The sequence below is a fragment of the Aspergillus clavatus genome, genomic scaffold (genome assembly GCF_000002715.2).
Source record: "Aspergillus clavatus NRRL 1 1099423829792 genomic scaffold, whole genome shotgun sequence".
Taxonomy (NCBI): Eukaryota; Fungi; Ascomycota; class Eurotiomycetes; order Eurotiales; family Aspergillaceae; genus Aspergillus; species Aspergillus clavatus.
The window spans coordinates 205,689-223,871 of NW_001517107.1; the positions used below are offsets into that span (position 1 = coordinate 205,689).

General features: G+C 53.2%; 7 protein-coding genes across 7 annotated transcripts, besides 5 other annotated features; 5 read left to right on the forward strand and 2 right to left on the reverse strand.

The window, feature by feature from the left end:
* Nucleotides 1–144: 144 nt before the first annotated feature.
* Nucleotides 145–1,394, reverse strand: ACLA_043140 (lipase/thioesterase family protein; the record flags this gene model as incomplete). The annotated part of the gene is made up of 4 exons (XM_001275021.1): nucleotides 145–285; nucleotides 338–921; nucleotides 992–1,137; nucleotides 1,210–1,394. The coding sequence occupies 4 exons, from the start codon at nucleotides 1,392–1,394 to the stop codon at nucleotides 145–147; spliced, it is 1,056 nt and encodes a 351-aa protein (XP_001275022.1).
* A 900-nt stretch (nucleotides 1,395–2,294) lies between these two features.
* ACLA_043150 (flavin-containing monooxygenase) lies at nucleotides 2,295–3,755 on the forward strand (the record flags this gene model as incomplete). The annotated part of the gene is made up of 1 exon (XM_001275022.1): nucleotides 2,295–3,755. The coding sequence occupies one exon, from the start codon at nucleotides 2,295–2,297 to the stop codon at nucleotides 3,753–3,755; it is 1,461 nt and encodes a 486-aa protein (XP_001275023.1).
* Nucleotides 3,756–4,093: 338 nt separating this feature from the next.
* Nucleotides 4,094–4,959, forward strand: ACLA_043160 (uncharacterized protein; the record flags this gene model as incomplete). Its single annotated transcript, XM_001275023.1, has 2 exons — nucleotides 4,094–4,201; nucleotides 4,315–4,959. 2 exons carry the CDS (start codon nucleotides 4,094–4,096, stop codon nucleotides 4,957–4,959), a joined length of 753 nt encoding a protein of 250 aa, XP_001275024.1.
* Nucleotides 4,960–5,572: 613 nt separating this feature from the next.
* Nucleotides 5,573–5,606: a microsatellite.
* Nucleotides 5,607–6,338: 732 nt separating this feature from the next.
* ACLA_043170 (type I glyceraldehyde-3-phosphate dehydrogenase) lies at nucleotides 6,339–7,625 on the forward strand (the record flags this gene model as incomplete). Its single annotated transcript, XM_001275024.1, has 4 exons — nucleotides 6,339–6,426; nucleotides 6,486–7,170; nucleotides 7,262–7,469; nucleotides 7,533–7,625. 4 exons carry the CDS (start codon nucleotides 6,339–6,341, stop codon nucleotides 7,623–7,625), a joined length of 1,074 nt encoding a protein of 357 aa, XP_001275025.1.
* An 83-nt stretch (nucleotides 7,626–7,708) lies between these two features.
* Nucleotides 7,709–7,732: a microsatellite.
* Nucleotides 7,733–7,838: 106 nt separating this feature from the next.
* On the reverse strand, nucleotides 7,839–10,047 carry ACLA_043180 (putative MFS peptide transporter; the record flags this gene model as incomplete). Its single annotated transcript, XM_001275025.1, has 6 exons — nucleotides 7,839–8,527; nucleotides 8,609–8,763; nucleotides 8,832–9,200; nucleotides 9,260–9,482; nucleotides 9,544–9,660; nucleotides 9,744–10,047. 6 exons carry the CDS (start codon nucleotides 10,045–10,047, stop codon nucleotides 7,839–7,841), a joined length of 1,857 nt encoding a protein of 618 aa, XP_001275026.1.
* A 2,284-nt stretch (nucleotides 10,048–12,331) lies between these two features.
* Nucleotides 12,332–12,359: a microsatellite.
* Nucleotides 12,332–12,364: a microsatellite.
* A 760-nt stretch (nucleotides 12,365–13,124) lies between these two features.
* ACLA_043190 (putative extracellular lipase) lies at nucleotides 13,125–14,813 on the forward strand (the record flags this gene model as incomplete). The annotated part of the gene is made up of 1 exon (XM_001275026.1): nucleotides 13,125–14,813. The coding sequence occupies one exon, from the start codon at nucleotides 13,125–13,127 to the stop codon at nucleotides 14,811–14,813; it is 1,689 nt and encodes a 562-aa protein (XP_001275027.1).
* A 1,359-nt stretch (nucleotides 14,814–16,172) lies between these two features.
* ACLA_043200 (sulfatase family protein) lies at nucleotides 16,173–18,108 on the forward strand (the record flags this gene model as incomplete). Its single annotated transcript, XM_001275027.1, has 4 exons — nucleotides 16,173–16,463; nucleotides 16,516–16,540; nucleotides 16,606–17,577; nucleotides 17,642–18,108. The coding sequence occupies 4 exons, from the start codon at nucleotides 16,173–16,175 to the stop codon at nucleotides 18,106–18,108; spliced, it is 1,755 nt and encodes a 584-aa protein (XP_001275028.1).
* Nucleotides 17,593–17,619: a microsatellite.
* Nucleotides 18,109–18,183: the final 75 nt, after the last annotated feature.

Sequence of the window (18,183 nt, forward strand, 5' to 3'; positions counted from 1 at the left end):
TATGAATGATAACAATCGTTGGAGGACAGTTTGGAATATCCTGAGACTTATTCCGAAAAAGGCGTGGCTTGAAACCATCGTTGATACGCATATTTAAGGCTGGCTATTCGGATAACACAAATTTAAAGAAACCACCATATACGGTCATGATAACAAGTCCAGCAGCCAGCTCTTGACCCTCTTCCCCTGTTCCGTCTCCGTCGTGTCCCCAATATACAAGTTATAGATCGGCGCTACATGACCTTCTCTACGCCCCACGAACAACTCCGATGATGGAAAACCGGCCTATTCTCATCAGCCTCTCTGCTCATCAACCTGCAGTTAAGACACAACATACCTTGAACTTCGCCGCAAAGTCCTGAATAATTGGCAACAAGATCTCATTGCCCCCGGCACAGATCAAAACAGTCTCCACGGGAAAGCTAGAATACCACCCGGGCTCCGCAGTCGACAGATCGGTATAGAAGTCCCTCGTCGCGGTCCCCAGATACGCCCTCGCCCACGGGCCCGCAATCGCCGGCGTGATCAGATCCCCGCTGGGATCGATCTCGCGGTCCGGGAACTCCGTATCCAGCAGCGTCCAGGGGGCGATCATGACGGCGCCGGCGAGATTGCCTGCTAGCTTGACGGGAGTGATGTGCGGGTGCGGATGGGCGAGGTGCGACAGCACGCCGCCGACGAGGTTTCCGCCGGCGGAGTCGCCGCCGAGAAAGATGCGGCTGGGCTGGAGGGCGGTGTTGTCAAGGATGTAGCGGAGGCAGTTGACTGCTGCGCGGAGCTGGGTGGGATAAGTTGCCTGCGGGGCGAGGGTGTAGGTGAGGCTGAAGATGGCGAGAGACTGGTTGTGCTGCGCGGCGTAGTCGACGAGGTTGGCGAAGTATTTGAAGTATCCCATGTTTGCGGAGAGGACGAATCCTCCTCCTGTTGGATTATGTCAGTCTTTGAGGGAGTATTTTTCTGCGTCGCAGGTGAGAGGGGAGTAAGTACTGACCATGGTACCAAATCAGGACATTGTTGGCGTTGGCGTCTCCAATCCAGTGGCCGAATGAGCCCTTTCCTAGTTCGATGGTCTGAGACAACCGCTTGGTTTTCTTGATATATTGCTCATAGATCTTGTTGGATGGTGGTGTGACATATCTGCGATGTGGATTCAGCATTCATCCGACACATAGTACTATCGCGGGGACATGCTGCATCTGCGCAATCGACAAGCGCGCCGTCATCTTACGAAAAACTGCATAGCCGATGTGAAGGAAAAGAGTCTTGGGCTGGTTGGAGCTTCGCCAGAGTCCCGTTGCAAGCGCACATACGGCCGTGATCCAGATGGACACCAAGGCAGGAAAGAAATCGAGTTTCTCCCTGAGAGACAGCTTGATCGCTTTGTTGAAGGCCATGGTATGGTGGGCTGATGCGCGATCTGTGATATCCTGATATCTTTGTCACGGTATTCCGTAGAGCTGTCTCCATTGCCTCGTCTCAAGGAGCAACCAGTGTTATTGTATGGTGAAGCATTTAGCATTCTTGTTGGATATCGCGACGATTACCCTATTGGGAAATATTAATGCTCATCGCATGGACCGAGGTGGCCTCGGTTGACTGAGGGCGATAGATCATTGAGGTCCCAGAGTAGGGCCAGTCTCGCGAGTCAAACATAGTGCCGAATTGTGTCAAAGCTGCGAGCAGTTCCCTTGGGGTCTGACTACTAGCCCGAATCAAGCCTCCAGAATGGATTGTGTTGTTTTTTTCCGAAGTGAACTATGGTCACTGGTCAGGATACTTGGCGCCTGAGCCAGCAGGCATTAATGATTAATGCACAAGAGTTGTGATCATTATTATTATACAAGATATTACTTACTCTCTTCCTTTCTCTTTCTTCTCTTCTCCTCTCTCTTCTCATCCACAGCTTCACAGCTTCAAACAACTCTTCTTCCAGCTGGCCCCCATATGGCCCTGTCAAGCCAAACACTCATGATACACCACTCGTGGGATCGACAGCTGAGCCTTGAGCCAGGAAATCCCAGCTCAAAAGCAAAGCCAAATGCCTGTCTTGGTGACCCATCGATTCGCGACGATTTCCGGATTTGGCGATAGATCTTGGAAGCTCCCCACAGTCTATCAAAAATGAATGGCTTGAATGCGTCACCGAGGAACGCAGGACATGTGAACTCCGTGTAAATTCATCTGTCTATAATTCTATTGTCGTTGCCATCGACATCAGAACCTATATAAATGGAATATTCAACTCCTGTTTATCAACGGGCCAAGTGAACCCCCCCCCCCTTTCCCCCACCACCATGGACTACGATATCGTCATTGTTGGCGCTGGGATCGCTGGTATCAATGCCGCATACCGTCTTCAGACTCAGCTCCCCAATCATCGCTATGCGATCCTAGAAGCTCGCAACGCGATCGGTGGCACATGGGATCTTTTCAGGTACCCTGGCATCCGATCGGACTCGGACCTGTTCACCTTTGGCTTTTCCTGGAATCCCTGGCCCCAGGACAATCTGATCGCGGAGGGCGCCTCCATCTCCAAGTACATGCGGGACACGGCCGCACAAGTTGGCATTGACAAACACATCCAATTCCAGCACCGCCTGTTAGCGGCGGACTGGTCTTCCAGCGAAAATGTGTGGAAGCTCGCAGTGGACCACGAGGGCGAGCTGAAATCCTACACGGCGCGCTTTGTTATTTTCGGCACAGGCTACTACAACTATGACGAGCCCCTGTCGGTTGAGATCCCTGGTCTCGAGCGGTTCCAGGGCAAAGTCATTCACCCGCAATTCTGGCCGGAGGACTTGGACTACAGTGGCAAGAAAGTGGTGATTATTGGCAGTGGTGCGACAGCAATTACCCTGTTGCCCAAGATGGCAGAGACGGCGGCCAAGGCCACCATGCTGCAGCGCAGTCCCACCTACATCCTTCCTCTCCCCAACCGACAGAATCCGCTGCTGAGCTACATTTTCCCCACCGCGCTCAGCCGCAAGTTGCAACGGCTGCAGTGGATTATAGTGTCGCGAATCTTCTTTCTTTTCTGCCAGGCGTTCCCCTGGCTGGCCCGCTCCATCCTCAAGCTGACTGTCATCCGCCGACTCCCCAAGCATGTCCCGTTTGAACCACACTTCAAGCCTCGGTATAATCCGTGGGATCAGCGGCTGTGTGTATCTCCGGACGGGGATTTCTTCCAGAGCCTTCACACAGGCCGTGCGGACGTCAAGACCGACACCATCCGCCAAGTCACTGCAAGCGGTATCGAACTGAACTCGGGCGAGACACTGGACGCAGACATTATCGTGACGGCCACGGGACTCAAGTTGCAGATTGCGGGCGGCACCTCCATCACGGTGGACGGACAGAAGCAGCGTGTTTCGGACAAATATCTCTGGAACGGGGTGATGCTACAGGATCTGCCCAACGCATCGTTTGTAATCGGATACACCAACGCCTCTTGGACTCTGGGGGCTGACGCCACGGCGCTTTTCGTCTGCCGGTTGCTGAAGTACATGAAGCAGCAGCACAAAGCGGCTGCGGTCCCGCGCGTCAGCCCGGCCTTGGCCAGCCGGATGCAGCAGCGCCAGTTACTCAACCTCAACTCGACGTATGTGACAGCGGCGCAGAAGGATCTCCCCAAAGCGGCTGATCGGGGTCCGTGGAAGCCGCGCGACAACTACTTATCCGATTTATTCTTAGTCCAGTATGGGCGGATTGACGAAGGGTTGGAGTGGGTGGATGAGCTGTCGCGGAAGCAACAATGATGACGGAGTTTTCTTGGATTTTGGGTATGACGACGATGATGGTTTGGTTTATGATGTTGTAATCTAAGAGCGCAATACCACAAATATGAGTTCTGACTTTCTTTGATCCATTATGCATTCATCTCCTATCCATGACGGAGCGGGTGAGTCTGGGATGTTTGATGCGATCGATCTTCCCTGGATTACTGGTGATGTCACAACCATTTCGGAGATATAAAGTGAACCACAGCCAATCTATGCAAGGTAGTAGTCTCGCACCAAGGCATCCCCCCTCCTGTCCAATTGTTATCTCCAAAAACAAGATATAGTGGGAAAAAAAGAGAAAAAGAAAAAGAAAAATGCCAGACCAGAAGAAATACACCGACCCGGAGCTCCGCGAGGAAATCAAAGAAGAGATCAAACAGGGCGACAAGGGCGGGAAGCCAGGCCAATGGTCCGCGCGCAAGGTCTGTCTCCCTCCTACCTACGTTCTACCTACGTTGTACCTGACATTCCTCACCCTTTCTCTACCCCTCCCCCCCCCATGCCCTATTTCTATTACATACTCACACATAGACAGGCCCAATTCCTTGCCTCCGAGTACAAGCACCGCGGCGGAGACTACACGACGCCCAAGGAAAGCGGACAAGACGAGTCGCAGAAGTCACTGGAGAAATGGGGCTCGGAGGAGTGGCAGACGAAGGAAGGGTCTGGGACGGCGAAGCAGCAGGACGGGACGCGGAAGCGGTATCTGCCGAAGAAGGCGTGGGAGGAGCTAGATGAGGGGGAGAAGCAGGCGACAGAGGAGAAGAAGCTGGAGGGGTCGCGGAGGGGGGAGCAGTTTGTGGGGAATACGGCGGGGGCGAAGAGGAAGAGGGGGGAGGTGAGTAGGAAGGGAGAAGGGGAGGAAGACAAGAAGGGGGATGAAGACGAGGGAGACAAGGGCAAGGAAGATGAGGGCAAAGAGGACAAAGAGGACAGAATGGATCAAGATACAGAAGGAGACAAGAAGGGTGAAGGTGACAGCGAGGAAGCCGAGGATGGCGAGGAGTATCGAGAAGATGGCGAGGCAGAGATTCCAAGTGGTGGTGAAGGTGAAAATGAAGACGGAGAAGGGGAAGAGGAAGAGGAAGAAGAAGGAGGAGGAGGAGACACTCCGGACAAGACCGAGAATAAGCCAGATCCAGGGCCAGAGCAGAAGCGCCAGAAGACCAACAAGAAGTAGATCGATCGATCCTCCTATTTTTCAATCTAAGCCTTGATGAGGAAGACAACCACAGCTACCATTCCTCCAAGCTTTCCTGATCCACACAGTTCCTGTGGCCTAGGCTGGACAACATATCTAGCTATTCCTCCTTCTGCTCCGTGTAACTTCAAGCGTGACTATCGGGGAGAATCGCCCCAAACTGCGCCCTTCTTACCGAAATATCCTCCGGTATTGACCTTCAGATGGCAGCCGTCGTCGGGTCTCCCAAGTATTGACTGTCCAAGGTAGGTAAGGTAGTATTAGTTGATTTGCTCACTGCAAGTCAATGCCTCCAATCCAGGCCAATTGTGCCTGAGGGATTTAATTTAGTAATTGGAGTAGACGTAATCCAAACCGGGGGAGAAAAATTGACGCGGATCCATTCAGGGAAAAAAACTTTGGAGTACTGGAAACCGACTGACTAGACTCTCCGTTGGGGATTTTGGATCTGGACGAAATGCCTCAAATATCGCAGCGCAAACTGCGATTCTCGCGCAAATGTTTCTGTACAAGAGGATATCTGACTAAGCTGCATGCATAACTGGCCAGTAATCATAAGCATAAACACAACCATTCATCCTCCAACCTCCTCCTCCTTCTCTCTCTCTCTCTCTCTCTCTGTCTCTACAGACATACTCTCTCATCTCATCTCTCCATCCCTCGTCCAAGAGTTCCATAATCCAAGCTCTTAGCCCCGACGCCCAACCACAGCCAATAACACCCGTCGAAAAGCAGGCGAATTTCCCCAGACTTTTCATACTGCCGGATATCGGATGAATCGTCCACGCTGGTCCGTCTCCCGGCCGAATGACTGTGATCTTCACTTACCCGGACAAAGACTCGGTGGGGTACACTTGCAGAGACATAGCAGTATGCTATGTACTATCATCCACAGTATGGATACAATGTATGTGATCCTCAGATACTATGTTTCTCGAATCCCCATACTGACAGTACATAAGGTAGAAGAGTGAAGCAAGTATAGCTCGGGTATCCAATCACAGCACCGGCATTTCTGTCGGCAAACCCTCCATTGAAACCCCCTTTGGCCCGTTATGAAGCAATTCTCTCCAGCAGAGCCGATGAAACATCCGGTCATCGGGCAATTCTACCGTCCAGAGCAGTGCCGATTCTGTCATTGAAGCCCAGACTTAGACTTGGCGGCAGTTCTCGGATAACGTAATGCGTAGAGCGGAGCATCATGCTGCGTGGTATACATCCAGGCGAGTATATATAGATGCGACTACGTGTCTGGACATGGAGGGCGACATGGAATGTTCTGTAATAGCAATCAAATCGATCATAATACCCCGTTGGCACTCAATATACTCCGAACTATACGGAATTATTCTTCCAAGATGGCTCCCTCCATCAATGAGTTCTCCCATACGTCCTCCTCCCAGCCCTCCATCTGCCGAATCGGCATCAATGGATTCGGCCGGATAGGTAAGCGTTCATCACCCATATCCATATTCCAGTATTGCATATCAAGCTCACTAGAACAGGTCGTAATGTCCTCCGCGCCGCCCTCGACCGCTCCGACCTCCAGATCGTCGCCATCAACCATACCTGCACCTCCGTCCAAGACCTCATCTACCTCATCCGCTACGACTCCTCCATGGGCAACTTGTCCGCCTCGATCACCATCCATGCCCTCTCCGACACCTTCATTGCCATCAATGGCCACCAGATCGCCCTGACCTCCGAGCGTGACCTCAAGAAACTGAACTGGGCCGCCCTGGGCGCCGACTACGTCGTCGAATGCACCGGCAAATTCACCAAGCGCGAGCTGGCCCTCGACCACATTACACACGGCCACGCCAAGCGCGTCGTGATCTCCGCGCCCAGCGCCGATGCCCCAACCTACGTCTACGGCGTCAACAGCGACAGCTACACGCCCGACGAGGCGCGCCGCGTCATCTCCTGCGCCTCCTGCACGACCAACTGCGTCACCCCAGTCCTCAAAGTTCTGCACCACCACTTCGGCATCGCCCAGGGCTACCTCACTACCGTGCACGCTGCTACCCGCTCCCAACAGGTCCTGGACGGGTACAGCAAGAAGAATCGCCGGCTGGGCCGCAGCGTCTTCGACAACATCATCCCGACCACCACGGGCGCCGCCAAGGCCATCGCCACCGTCCTACCGGAGTTGACAGGGAAGGTGACGGGAGTGTCGATCCGAGTGCCCACGTAAGTCTTCCCCTTCCCCCGGTTTCCCCGCGGGACACTCTCCAACTTTCCCCTGCATACTTCAAGACAAGACTAACAGCGTTTGTGACAGCCCCAATGTCTCCATGATTGACCTCACTATCAGCACGGAGAAGCCGACCTCGCTGGCCGAGATCCTGGCCATCTTCCGGCGCGCGGCCAAGTCCGAGCTCGCGGGCGTGCTGGCTGTCTCGGATGAGGAGCTGGTCAGTAGTGATTACCTGGGAAACCCGCACAGCGCGATTGTGGATGCGGCGGCTTGTTCCGAATTGAATCCGCAGGTGAGTCGTCGTCATGGTCCCTTATGCATTTTCTTCCGAAGGGCGAAGCTAATTGGAGGACAGTTCTTCAAGATCATGGCGTGGTATGACAACGAGTGGGGGTACTCGAACCGCCTGCTGGATTTGACGGCGTATGCGGCCTCGCGGGAGGTGTAGGTGCTGCGTTGCTTTGAGAAGTTTAGAATTTTTTTTTTTTGGCTTTATGATGGATAATACCCCCGTGAAAAATAGATGGACTTTATATATATATATATATATATATAAAAATAGTATCCTTGTTTGGGAAATGTACTATTTTCTGCTGAAATATGTAAAGTTGAGTTCATAAACCAACATCAACATGGAACATCGAAAAACATCAAACATTAATTACATCTGGGCCGTCTCCTCGTCCAGCTTGGGGTTAACCTTCCCCTGGAACTGGCTCTGCGGCAGGTTATTCAGCTCATCCTCCTGCTTATCGAGCTTATAGTTAGTGAGCCAGAAACCGGTGCCACCGATAAAAGCCAAGATGGCGACGATAGCATAGTTCCAGACGAGGAGCGGATCCTCGGCGAGACCGACGAGGGCCTGACCGAGGGCGGAGGAGAAGGCGTTCATGAAGAGGGCGACGGCCTGGACGAGCGAGCGCATGTTGGTGGGGGCCTTGGTGAAGGCGTACTCGAGGGAGGTGACGGAGGCGAAGATCTCGGAGATGCCGCCGAGGACGTAGGTGAGGGCCTGGACCCAGACGGAGATGTCGGTGTGTTTGTTGTACTGGTCGAGGCAGAAGTTGGCCTCCTTGCCGCAGGGGCCGAGCTTGTAGATGTAGTGCTGGGTGACGGTGGCGCAGATCATGGAGGCGCCGGCGACGTAGAAGCCGGCGGTGATGCGCTTGAGCGGGGTGAAGTGGAAGCCGAGGCGGCGGAGACCGGGGTAGACGAGCTGGTCCATGATGGGGATGAAGATGATGAGGGAGAGGGGGTTGAGGTTGTTGATGATGTCGTTGGGGACGCCGCCGAGCTTCATGGTGGCGGCTTGCGAGGTGAGGTTGTTCAGCATCTGGTTGTAGGCGAGCCCTGTAATTTCCCCCCCCAACCTTCTAGTCAGATATCATAGCGGACAGACGGGGACGAGAGGGGGCGGGGAAGGGGACTTACAGAAAAGAGGATACCACAGGAACACCTTGCAAGCCTTGAGACCACGGCCGACCTCGTCGACCCACTCGTCGTCAAAGGTCATCCACTGAGGACGGTTGGGGCCCAGGGCCGAGGGCTTGACAGAGTCCCAAAAGGGCTTATCGTTCTTCTTGAAGCTTCAAAAGACGTTAGCAACGAATACCATCCCAGACAGTTCAACCAAAAGACTCCCCTCGGGACATACATTCTGGCAGGGTTCATCGACCAGCGGCCCTCCATGGCCAGCTTCCACAGCCGGAAGGCCTGCGTGTAGACGGAGCCGGTGGGCTCGACAAGGTGGTACTTGTTGCGGCAGAAGAACAGCACGGCAGGGCAGCCCAGGTACATGATCGTGGGCAGGAAGAAGGACAGCCAGAAGCCGACGTACTTCTCGGCGTAGACCATGCTGACCTGGCCGAGGATGGAGCCGATGTTGATCATGAGGTAGAAGTACAGGTAGATGCGCGAGATGGTGGCGGCGGGGTCGACGATGACGCGCTCGCCGGAGGCCAGCGTCCGGATATAGGGGTGTTCCTCGCGGTACTGCTCGGCAATCAGGGGGGAGATGTTGGACCTGGAGGGAGCAAATTAGTTCGCTGCCCGAATAAGAGGATGACTAGGGACTAGACATACTTGAAACCACCGGTACCGACACCCATGATGATCAGACCGACAGCAAAGCATCCGATGGCGCCGTTGGGGTTGGAGATGACGGGGGGCAACGCGGACACGATCAGAATCAGGTGGCCAAGCAGCGCGGCCGCAATGGAGAACATGATCGTGCGGAACCGACCCCAGTACTGATCCGCCATGAAGGCACCGAGCAGGGGCATGATGTACGACCAGAACGAGTTGACTGTAGCAGTTACGGTCAGCAAACACGGGCCCGAAACGGCAGACGGCAGCGCAATACTCACATAGGGTCAAGCCAGTCGACGCCTGCTGGCCCATGCCCAGCGCACCGGGGTTCGAGTGGTCATAGCCAGCACCGGTGGTGGAGCCTACGGGGAGAGGACGCTGAATGAAGTTGACGACTGATTGAAAAGAAACGGTTCCGTTAGCATTCAAGAGCAAGCGCAGGAAGTCGGTTCGACGCAGTTGCAAGAAGAAAACATACAGACAGCAGTTGTTCCGTAGTAGGAGAACCGCTCGCACAACTCGACAAACGCAACGGTGTATGCCGTCCAGGGAATCGTGCCAGCGACACGGCGCAAGGTCCGGAAGTCTTCTTCGGAGGGATACTGTCTGTCGCCTCCAACCGAGGAGACGGTGGCCTCCTTGGTTGTCGTCGACACCTCTTGGATGCTGGGAGTGAGAGCCAGCTTGTGGTCCAGCTCCTGCTTCTCACTGATCTCGACATCGTGAGCAGCAGCCCGGGAGCGGGCAGCCTCCGCCACCTCGACAGGGTCGGAAGAGTTCATGACAAGCTGGGGTCGGGAAGGCAGCGTGAACGATGCACGAGGGGAAGGGATTGTCTTGTTTCTGTGGGACAGAGTAGAGAGAATGACGAACAGGTGGATCAAGAGGAGAAAGGGTCCAGCTTATAAGAGGCAGAAACTGGGAAGGAGGGGAGTGGAACCATTGAATGGGAATAATGGCGCTGGAGCGAGCCCTTGCCCATCCAACGTGGTTATCGCGTGTCACGGACGACGGCCCAATAACCGACCAGTCGAGCTGAATAACGACAGCACTAAGGAAGCAATTTAATCTATTCTATCGGACGTGCGTCCAGATTGAGAACATCAGGAACAGATGGAACCGTTGGTAACCGGCGGACCAAGACTCTGCGGCTGGGCATGATTAAGGTCCTTTTTTGCCTACATAGCACATGGCAGATGGGATTCGACTGGATTCGAATGCGTAAACTCGCTTGAGATCGGGTGATACCGACCTGACCAGGGAGAGAAGATACTGCAGCCCCATCAGCAAGGGGGTTTTGGCCACAGATTGGGCGAAGATAAGCAGGGAAGGGAAGACAAAAGACCACAAGCTCGGTTACAGAGATTCGAGTCCAGTGTTACCTATCATGGGGAGTTGAGATCGAAAGGATTCCCTCCCCCCTTCCTCCTCGACGAAGTGTTCGATACTGGGGCTCTGGACTCTGGAACAAAAAGTGCAAATTGGAACCGCCTTGGCAACGGGAGTAGAGCAGGTAGAAAGGCTTTGGGAGCCCACGGAGGGACACTGGGAAGCGTCTGACCATCACAATTGGCCACTATGTTGGTGGCGGAAATGCGGCGGGCGCTTGGCCAGGGCTTGGCTGGCAGGCTGGAGTGCAACCTCAGAGCTTGGCTGAGCGAGAAAAAAGCCCAATCACTGATCAACTAGCTGAAGGAGCAATCAAGTTCCTACTTTTCATCACACCAAGTCGGGAGTACGACATTTGCTGGGAGAGAATAAGAAAGAAGAGCTGATGCAGGTCTCGCATGGGAGGGGGGCCCAATTTTACCCCAGATGGAGCGAGAAACCTTGACTAATAGAAAGGATATGGTTACACTTCGGGGGAGGGGAGCATGAGCTATCGATTGATCCAGGATGTCTGATTAGTGACCTGCCAGATTGAGGGTTAGTGAGATATACTAAAGTCTGTAGTCTGTAGTCCGTACCAACCACCAAATAGAGATCTGGAAGTGAGGGTAAAGTTGGTCAAGTGACCTGCTGATAAGACCGACAGGGATGGAATCCTCTCTGTCTGTCTCAGACCTTTCGAGGAGAGATTGTTAATATTATTAGTATTATGATCATTCATGTTAATCTTTTCTGTTATAGGTCTTAGAGGTCGTTAGATAATTCAGATGTCTTATAGTTCTCGATCGATGTCTGATGTCTCATATCTCGAACAGATCTAGGCTTACAGATAATAACAAAACCACTTTATCCACCCAGAGCAGTGGATAAGGGAACTCAGGACACCGTCCAGCTATCTAGGTATCTATCTTGTGGTTGTATCTATTGAGATTTGAAGCTCTTCTGCGACATGCCAATCTACACCAAGGGCTCCTCGTATAGAAGAATTGCTTGGCCATGCTTAAAAGAGTGGGAGCTCATCAATACGAGAAATCCGGCGGCAGCAATCAACCTAATGTCCGGAAGGACTTATGCATAGAGAGAGATAACCAACCTGTCGCACTGTTCGGCAACTGAGTAGCCAAGAAGGACAGCTGGTTGATGTAGGCTTTCTGGTTCCGAGGACAAGCCATTCGGACTCATTGGCCTAATCCATTTCCATAATATTGGATCAAGTACCAGACAGACAAAGAAAGTGAGACAAGTAGATACGAAGGAGAGAGAACTCCTGTACGGCATCATCGCGTGCGTTGATGGCGGGACTCAGGCATTGAATGCGCTGCCTCAGGCACACTCAGGCCACACTATCATTGGTCACATGATAGAACTGCTGACACATCCTGGATGACATCATCCGGCGGGAAAGCAGAAACGCGAATTGAAGAAGTGCTTCAGATTGACTTCAATAATATCAGTCTTTAGAACTCCTTCCAGTTAATATGCCACATCCGATGGCTTGAAGAATGGGGAATTCCACTGCGAGCATTTTTCAGCCCTCCATGTCATCCTTCTTCGACCGGGGATCAGACGCAAAGGCCAGAATAATATTTCGAAACACGCTCTCATTCGACGCTTTCCATACTCATGTGAGCATCTAGCAGTCATTCAGGAAAGGATCAGCTCCCAGCTGGGCGGCTAAGAGAGAGAGAGAGAGAGAGAGAGAGAGAAAGATGCCCCGCATTTTCCCATTTAAGAGTCTGTGGTTGATGGGACCAACAGTGCATCGCACCCACGATAATCGATACAAGTGGATAGAAACTACCTACAGCCTACAGGGGAGCAAAGGCACTAAACACGGCTCATCCACATACTGTCAAATGTTCATGCTACATACCGAGTCTGACCCACACTCCGCAATGCGGGTGACATCCAACATAATGCCGGACTGGCTTCACTTGATCTGCTGACCATTTCGGCACTCTTAGAAGAGTCGCTCTTTGTGTACTTGTCTGCCATCCTCGGTTCATGTGTCCTGACCCTCCAAGAACGCAGTTGCTTTTTTGTTTTTTGGGTCCCCGCGCACTGCTTCCCTACTTCAGCATGGACTTCATCACTGAAAGCTCCCAATGCCAGGCTGATGGTCGGGATCTTCCCAAATCCATACATGTGCTCCGTTTCTTCAATGATTGACAGGGGTGTTCCTGGTTTTTCATGGCCTGACAGTGCATGTCCGGGGAGCAGAATGACTCGCCTATTTAATCTATCTCACTGCCATCAGGTGGGGTAGAGCCCTTGATATACCGAATACATCGAGAGCAATAGCACGCAAACCGAGGAAACATGTGCATTGGGAAGAATAATGTTGGTGGCTGGCATTCAACACGCAGGATAAGAATGTCCACAATCCTCCACGGATGGACTTGAGATTGACAGTCCAGTTCTCAGTGTCTGTCATCTTCAAAGTCCAAAGTTGAATAGGCTCGCCGCCGAAATGAACCTCATCCGGGGTCTTCTGCCTATTCTGGGTCTTTCCCCCGTCATTCTGGCGGCTCCGGCTAAGCAGGCTGTGCCTACGGTCACCATTGCATCCCCCAAAGCCACCGTTCTCGGATCGTCGGGCGCAGTCGAGAAGTTCAATGCCATCCCCTTCGCGCAGCCGCCGACAGGGTCTTTGCGTCTGAAGCCCCCTCAGCTGATTCAGACATCTTTGGGCACTGTTGACGGCACCGGTAGTGCCAAATCGTGCCCCCAGTTCTTTTTCTCAACCGACAACACCGAGTTTCCCGGATCGGTTACCGGTCTCTTGATCAATAACCCTCTGTTCCAGAAGATCACCAATGCCGGAGAGGATTGTTTGACCCTGAACGTTGCGCGCCCGGCTGGCACGACGCCAGACTCAAAGTTGCCGGTGCTGGTGTGGATCTATGGTGGTGGATTCGAACTGGGTGGCACATCCACGTACGACGGGACAGCGCTGGTGGCCAGCTCGATTGCTCTAGACATGCCCGTTGTCTTCGTCGCCATGAATTACCGAGTAGGAGGCTTTGGATTTCTGCCTGGCAAAGAGATTCTCGCGGATGGAGCAGCCAATCTAGGGCTTCTGGACCAACGCTTGGCCCTGCAATGGGTGGCAGACAACATCGCCGCGTTCGGAGGGGATCCTGACAAAGTTACGATTTGGGGCGAGTCGGCGGGCTCGATATCTGTCTTCGACCATATGATCCTGTACGATGGGGATCACACTTACAAAGGGAAGCCCTTATTCCGGGGGGCCATGATGAATTCCGGCAGTGCGATTCCAGCAGATCCGGTGGATAGTGTCAAAGGCCAGCAGGTCTATGATGCGGTTGTAGATCACGCAGGCTGCTCATCTGCAGCGGATACGCTAGAGTGCCTCCGCGCATTGGACTACACGGACTTCTTGAACGCAGCCAACGCGGTGCCCGGAATCCTCAGCTACCGTTCGGTGGCATTGTCATATTTACCGCGACCCGACGGGAAGGTCCTGACCGATAGCCCGGACAAGCTAGGTAAAGCGGGCAAATACGCGCCAGTGCCATTCATTATTGGCGACCAGGAGGACGAAGGTACCCTGTTCGCGCTGTTCCAATCCAACATCACGACCACCCGTCAGGTAGTCGACTACCTGGGTAAGTACTTCTTTTACGGAGCCTCGCGGGCGCAATTGGAAGAACTGGTGGCTACATACCCAGACGTGACGACGGATGGTTCACCATTCCGCACCGGCATCTTCAACAACTGGTACCCGCAATTCAAACGGTTGGCGGCGCTGCTCGGCGATCTTACATTCACGCTGACGCGCCGAGCGTACCTCAAGTACGCGACAGAAATCAAGCCAGATCTGCCGTGTTGGTCTTACATATCCTCATACGACTACGGAACACCGATCATGGGAACCTTCCACGCCAGCGACATCCTGCAGGTGTTCTACGGGATATTACCCAACTATGCATCGCGCGCCTTCCACACCTACTATCTCAGCTTTGTATATGATCTAGACCCGAATGCTCGTCGGGGCAATCTGATGGAGTGGCCGCAGTGGAACAAAGGACAGCAAGTGATGCAGATTTTCAACAACCGGGGTGCCTTGCTCGCGGATGATTTCCGCAACGACACATACAACTTCATCCTGAACAATGTCGATTCATTCCACATCTAGGGGTGAGAGTATGCGGCCCCGGCGCGTTACATAGCATAATTTGATGAATTAATGAGCTGAATATGAGCCATGATCGTCGCTCACCCTGGTGAATCCCTACGATTGGATATTCTTGGGCCAATAGATCGCAGCGCGAGTCATGAATTTGGTTGCAAATTGTTCATGCGTGTAGGACAAGACCTTGTGGCAAGATAGATCCAGAGGTAGACACCTCACTGTTTCTTACCCTTAGATATACATAGGGATGCTCGAGCTGACTCACTTGGACCAGATCTGCGCTATATCAAACCCGTCCAGTTCCCCATGTTCCACGTCAATAGACAACTGGCAAAGACATGCTGGTGCTATCTCCGTCACACTGTGCTACCGACAAGTCAGGGAACCTGCCGCAGTCTCTATCACGGCCAGGATGACCCTGTAAACTATAGCGAGCAGTGAAATTCTTCCTGATCGGCCCCAATCTCAACAGTTGAGCTCATTCTGCAGGCTTCATGAAAGTACGCAATTACTGGAGCCTCACAGTAGAGGGAGACTATCCGTCAACCGAGATGATGCAACTCTCTTTCCCGGCGATCAATCAAGTGTCCTCCGTAACTCAACAGAACTTTTGACTGCCAATGTGGAGGAGAATTGCCGTGGTGTATATCCGAGCAGACTAGCAGCTAGCCAGGACTCAAGATGAAGCAAGTCCGCCATAATGAGAGGGCCTGGGCAAATGGGAAAAACCCGGGGTAAGTCAACCACTTCTTGTCGAAATGTGGACAGACCCTGAAGAAAGGGCACTAACGAAGCTAGCTCAGCTTGGACGCCATCCCTCCAATCTATTAGATTTCATTGGCCGTCGTCGGTATCGGAAGCCATTGGCTAGAGATGATGCCAATTCGGCCTAAAAAAGCAACATGTTCGATGGTGGCTTGGCTTCTTCATCTTCCTCCAGAGCCCTGATTCTATGACGGAGTTTCTCACTCCAATGTCTATGTCATACACCAAGCCAACATGAATCTTCATCTCTGGGATTTGTTGCTATTGATATCTGGGTTCTCGCCTATTCCATGGCCAGCTTCCGATCGGTACTGTTCTCATCATAGTTTCTGAAATCGCATCGTCTCTTGCTCACCTGTGCGGATTTGCTCCAGTGCCAATGTGAAAGCAGAGCAAGATGGCCCTGGAGGATGTCCTCCTCATCGGCTCCATTGTGCAGGTGGGGGAACTGCATCTCATGAAGCTCTCGGTTCTACGGTATTTATATGGCATCATCCCGCTGGCAAAAAAATGCATTTTCTCTTTAGCAGACACCTTCTAACGTCTTAGATTGGTCGCTCTTTCTATTCCCCGTCTTTTCTTCCAACGAACCTCGCCATGAAGCTCCACAGCACTCTTTCAGGCCTTCTCGCGGCCGTAGAGGCTGTGCCTCATGAGCAGCATCCTGGACCTGGCAAGCCGCCCAAGGACCCCCAGCAGCCTCCCAATATCCTATTCATCATGACCGATGATCAGGACTTGATGCTGAACTCGGTTGCTTACATGCCACTGATGCAGAAGCACATTCGCGACAAGGGTATCGAGTTTGCCAACCACTTTGTGACGACTGCTCTGTGCTGCCCCTCGCGTGTCAGTCTATGGACTGGAAAGCAGGCTCACAACACGAACGTACGCTCAATTTCCCCTTGTAGATTGCTCGGTTGCTAATGTGGGGCAATAGGTCACTGACGTGCACCCTCCATTCGGTAAGCTTGCTTCTCTCATGTCTGGCCATGCAAAAAAGTGCCAAGTGCTAACTAAAACTTCGCAGGCGGATATACCAAGTTCGTCTCTCAGGGATTGAACGAGGCCTGGCTTCCCGTGTGGCTGCAGGATGCTGGGTACAACACCTACTACACCGGCAAGCTCATGAACGGCCACCGGTTGACCAACTACGATTCTCCCTTCCCCAAGGGCTGGACTGGATCCGACTTCCTGCTGGATCCCAACACATACTCCTACCACAACTCCACCTATCAGCGTAATCAGGATCCCCCCAAGAGCTACGCGGGTCACCACACCAGTGAGGTTATTGCCGAGAAGGCCATGGGCTTCCTCGAGGATGCTCTAGGCAGTGACAAGCCCTTCTTCCTTGGCGTGTCTCCCGTCGCACCTCATACCAACATCGAGCCTATTGACCTTGGCCCTAATGCTGTAAATGGCCCCCGGATGACCGAGCCCGTTCCACTGGAGAAGCACATGCATCTGTTCAAGGATACCAAGGTGCCCCGTACTCCCAATTTCAATCCCACGACCGCCAGCGGAGCCAGCTATGTCCTCGGTCTTCCTCTGCTCAACCAGACTGTCATCGACTACCAGGACCACTTCTACCGCCAGCGCCTGCGCTCCCTACAGTCCGTTGACGAGCTCGTCGATTCTCTCGTTCGTCGGCTTGAGGAGAGCGGCCGCGCCGACAACACTTACATCTTCTACACTGCGGATAACGGCTTTCACATTGGTAACCACCGCCTGCCCCCCGGCAAGACGACCGGTTACGAGGAGGACATCCACGTCCCCTTGTTTGTGCGTGGTCCTGGCGTTCCCAAGGGCAAGGTTGAAAGGACTGTCACCACCCACATTGACCTGGCCCCCACCTTCCTGGAGATTGCTGGCGTCCCTCTGCGCAAGGACTTCGACGGCACCCCAATGCCTGTTAACAAGGATGTGGACAACATTGTGCACGAGCACGTCACAGTCGAATACTGGGGCGTCCAGCTCAGTGAGGGAGAATTTGGTAATGTTGGTATGTCATGAATGATTCTTCTTCTTCTTCTTCTCTCTCTTCCAGACGATCTAACATGTGATAGGGCCCAATGAATCCTTGGTCCAGCCTAACAACAGCTACAAGGCCACCCGTATCGTCGGTAGTGGCTACAGCTTGTACTACTCGGTCTGGTGCACCAACGAACACGAACTGTATGATATGAAGAAGGCCCCCTACCAGATGGACAACCTTTGGGGCAAGAAGGACGACAAGAAGGCCAAGCCTTTGCTCGGCCGGGATCTCACCGCCATCATCAGCCGCCTGGACGCGTTAGTTCTGGTCCTGAAGTCCTGCAAGGGCGAGACCTGCATCAGGCCCTGGAACGTGCTCCATCCCGATGGATCCGTTAGCAGCCTGCGCGATGCGCTGGAGAAGAGGTACGATGCATTCTACGACGCTCAGCCCAAGGTCTCGTACTCGGCGTGCATCGACGGTTATCTGACCGAATACGAGGGGCCCCAGGAGGGTCTCTTCTACCGCGACGGATTGAGCTGGGAGGCCTGGGTTTAATCGTCAATCGCGATGTCTTTCTGACTGGTAAATCTAGTGATAGATGAGGTAGACACCTGGGATGTCCACACAGCT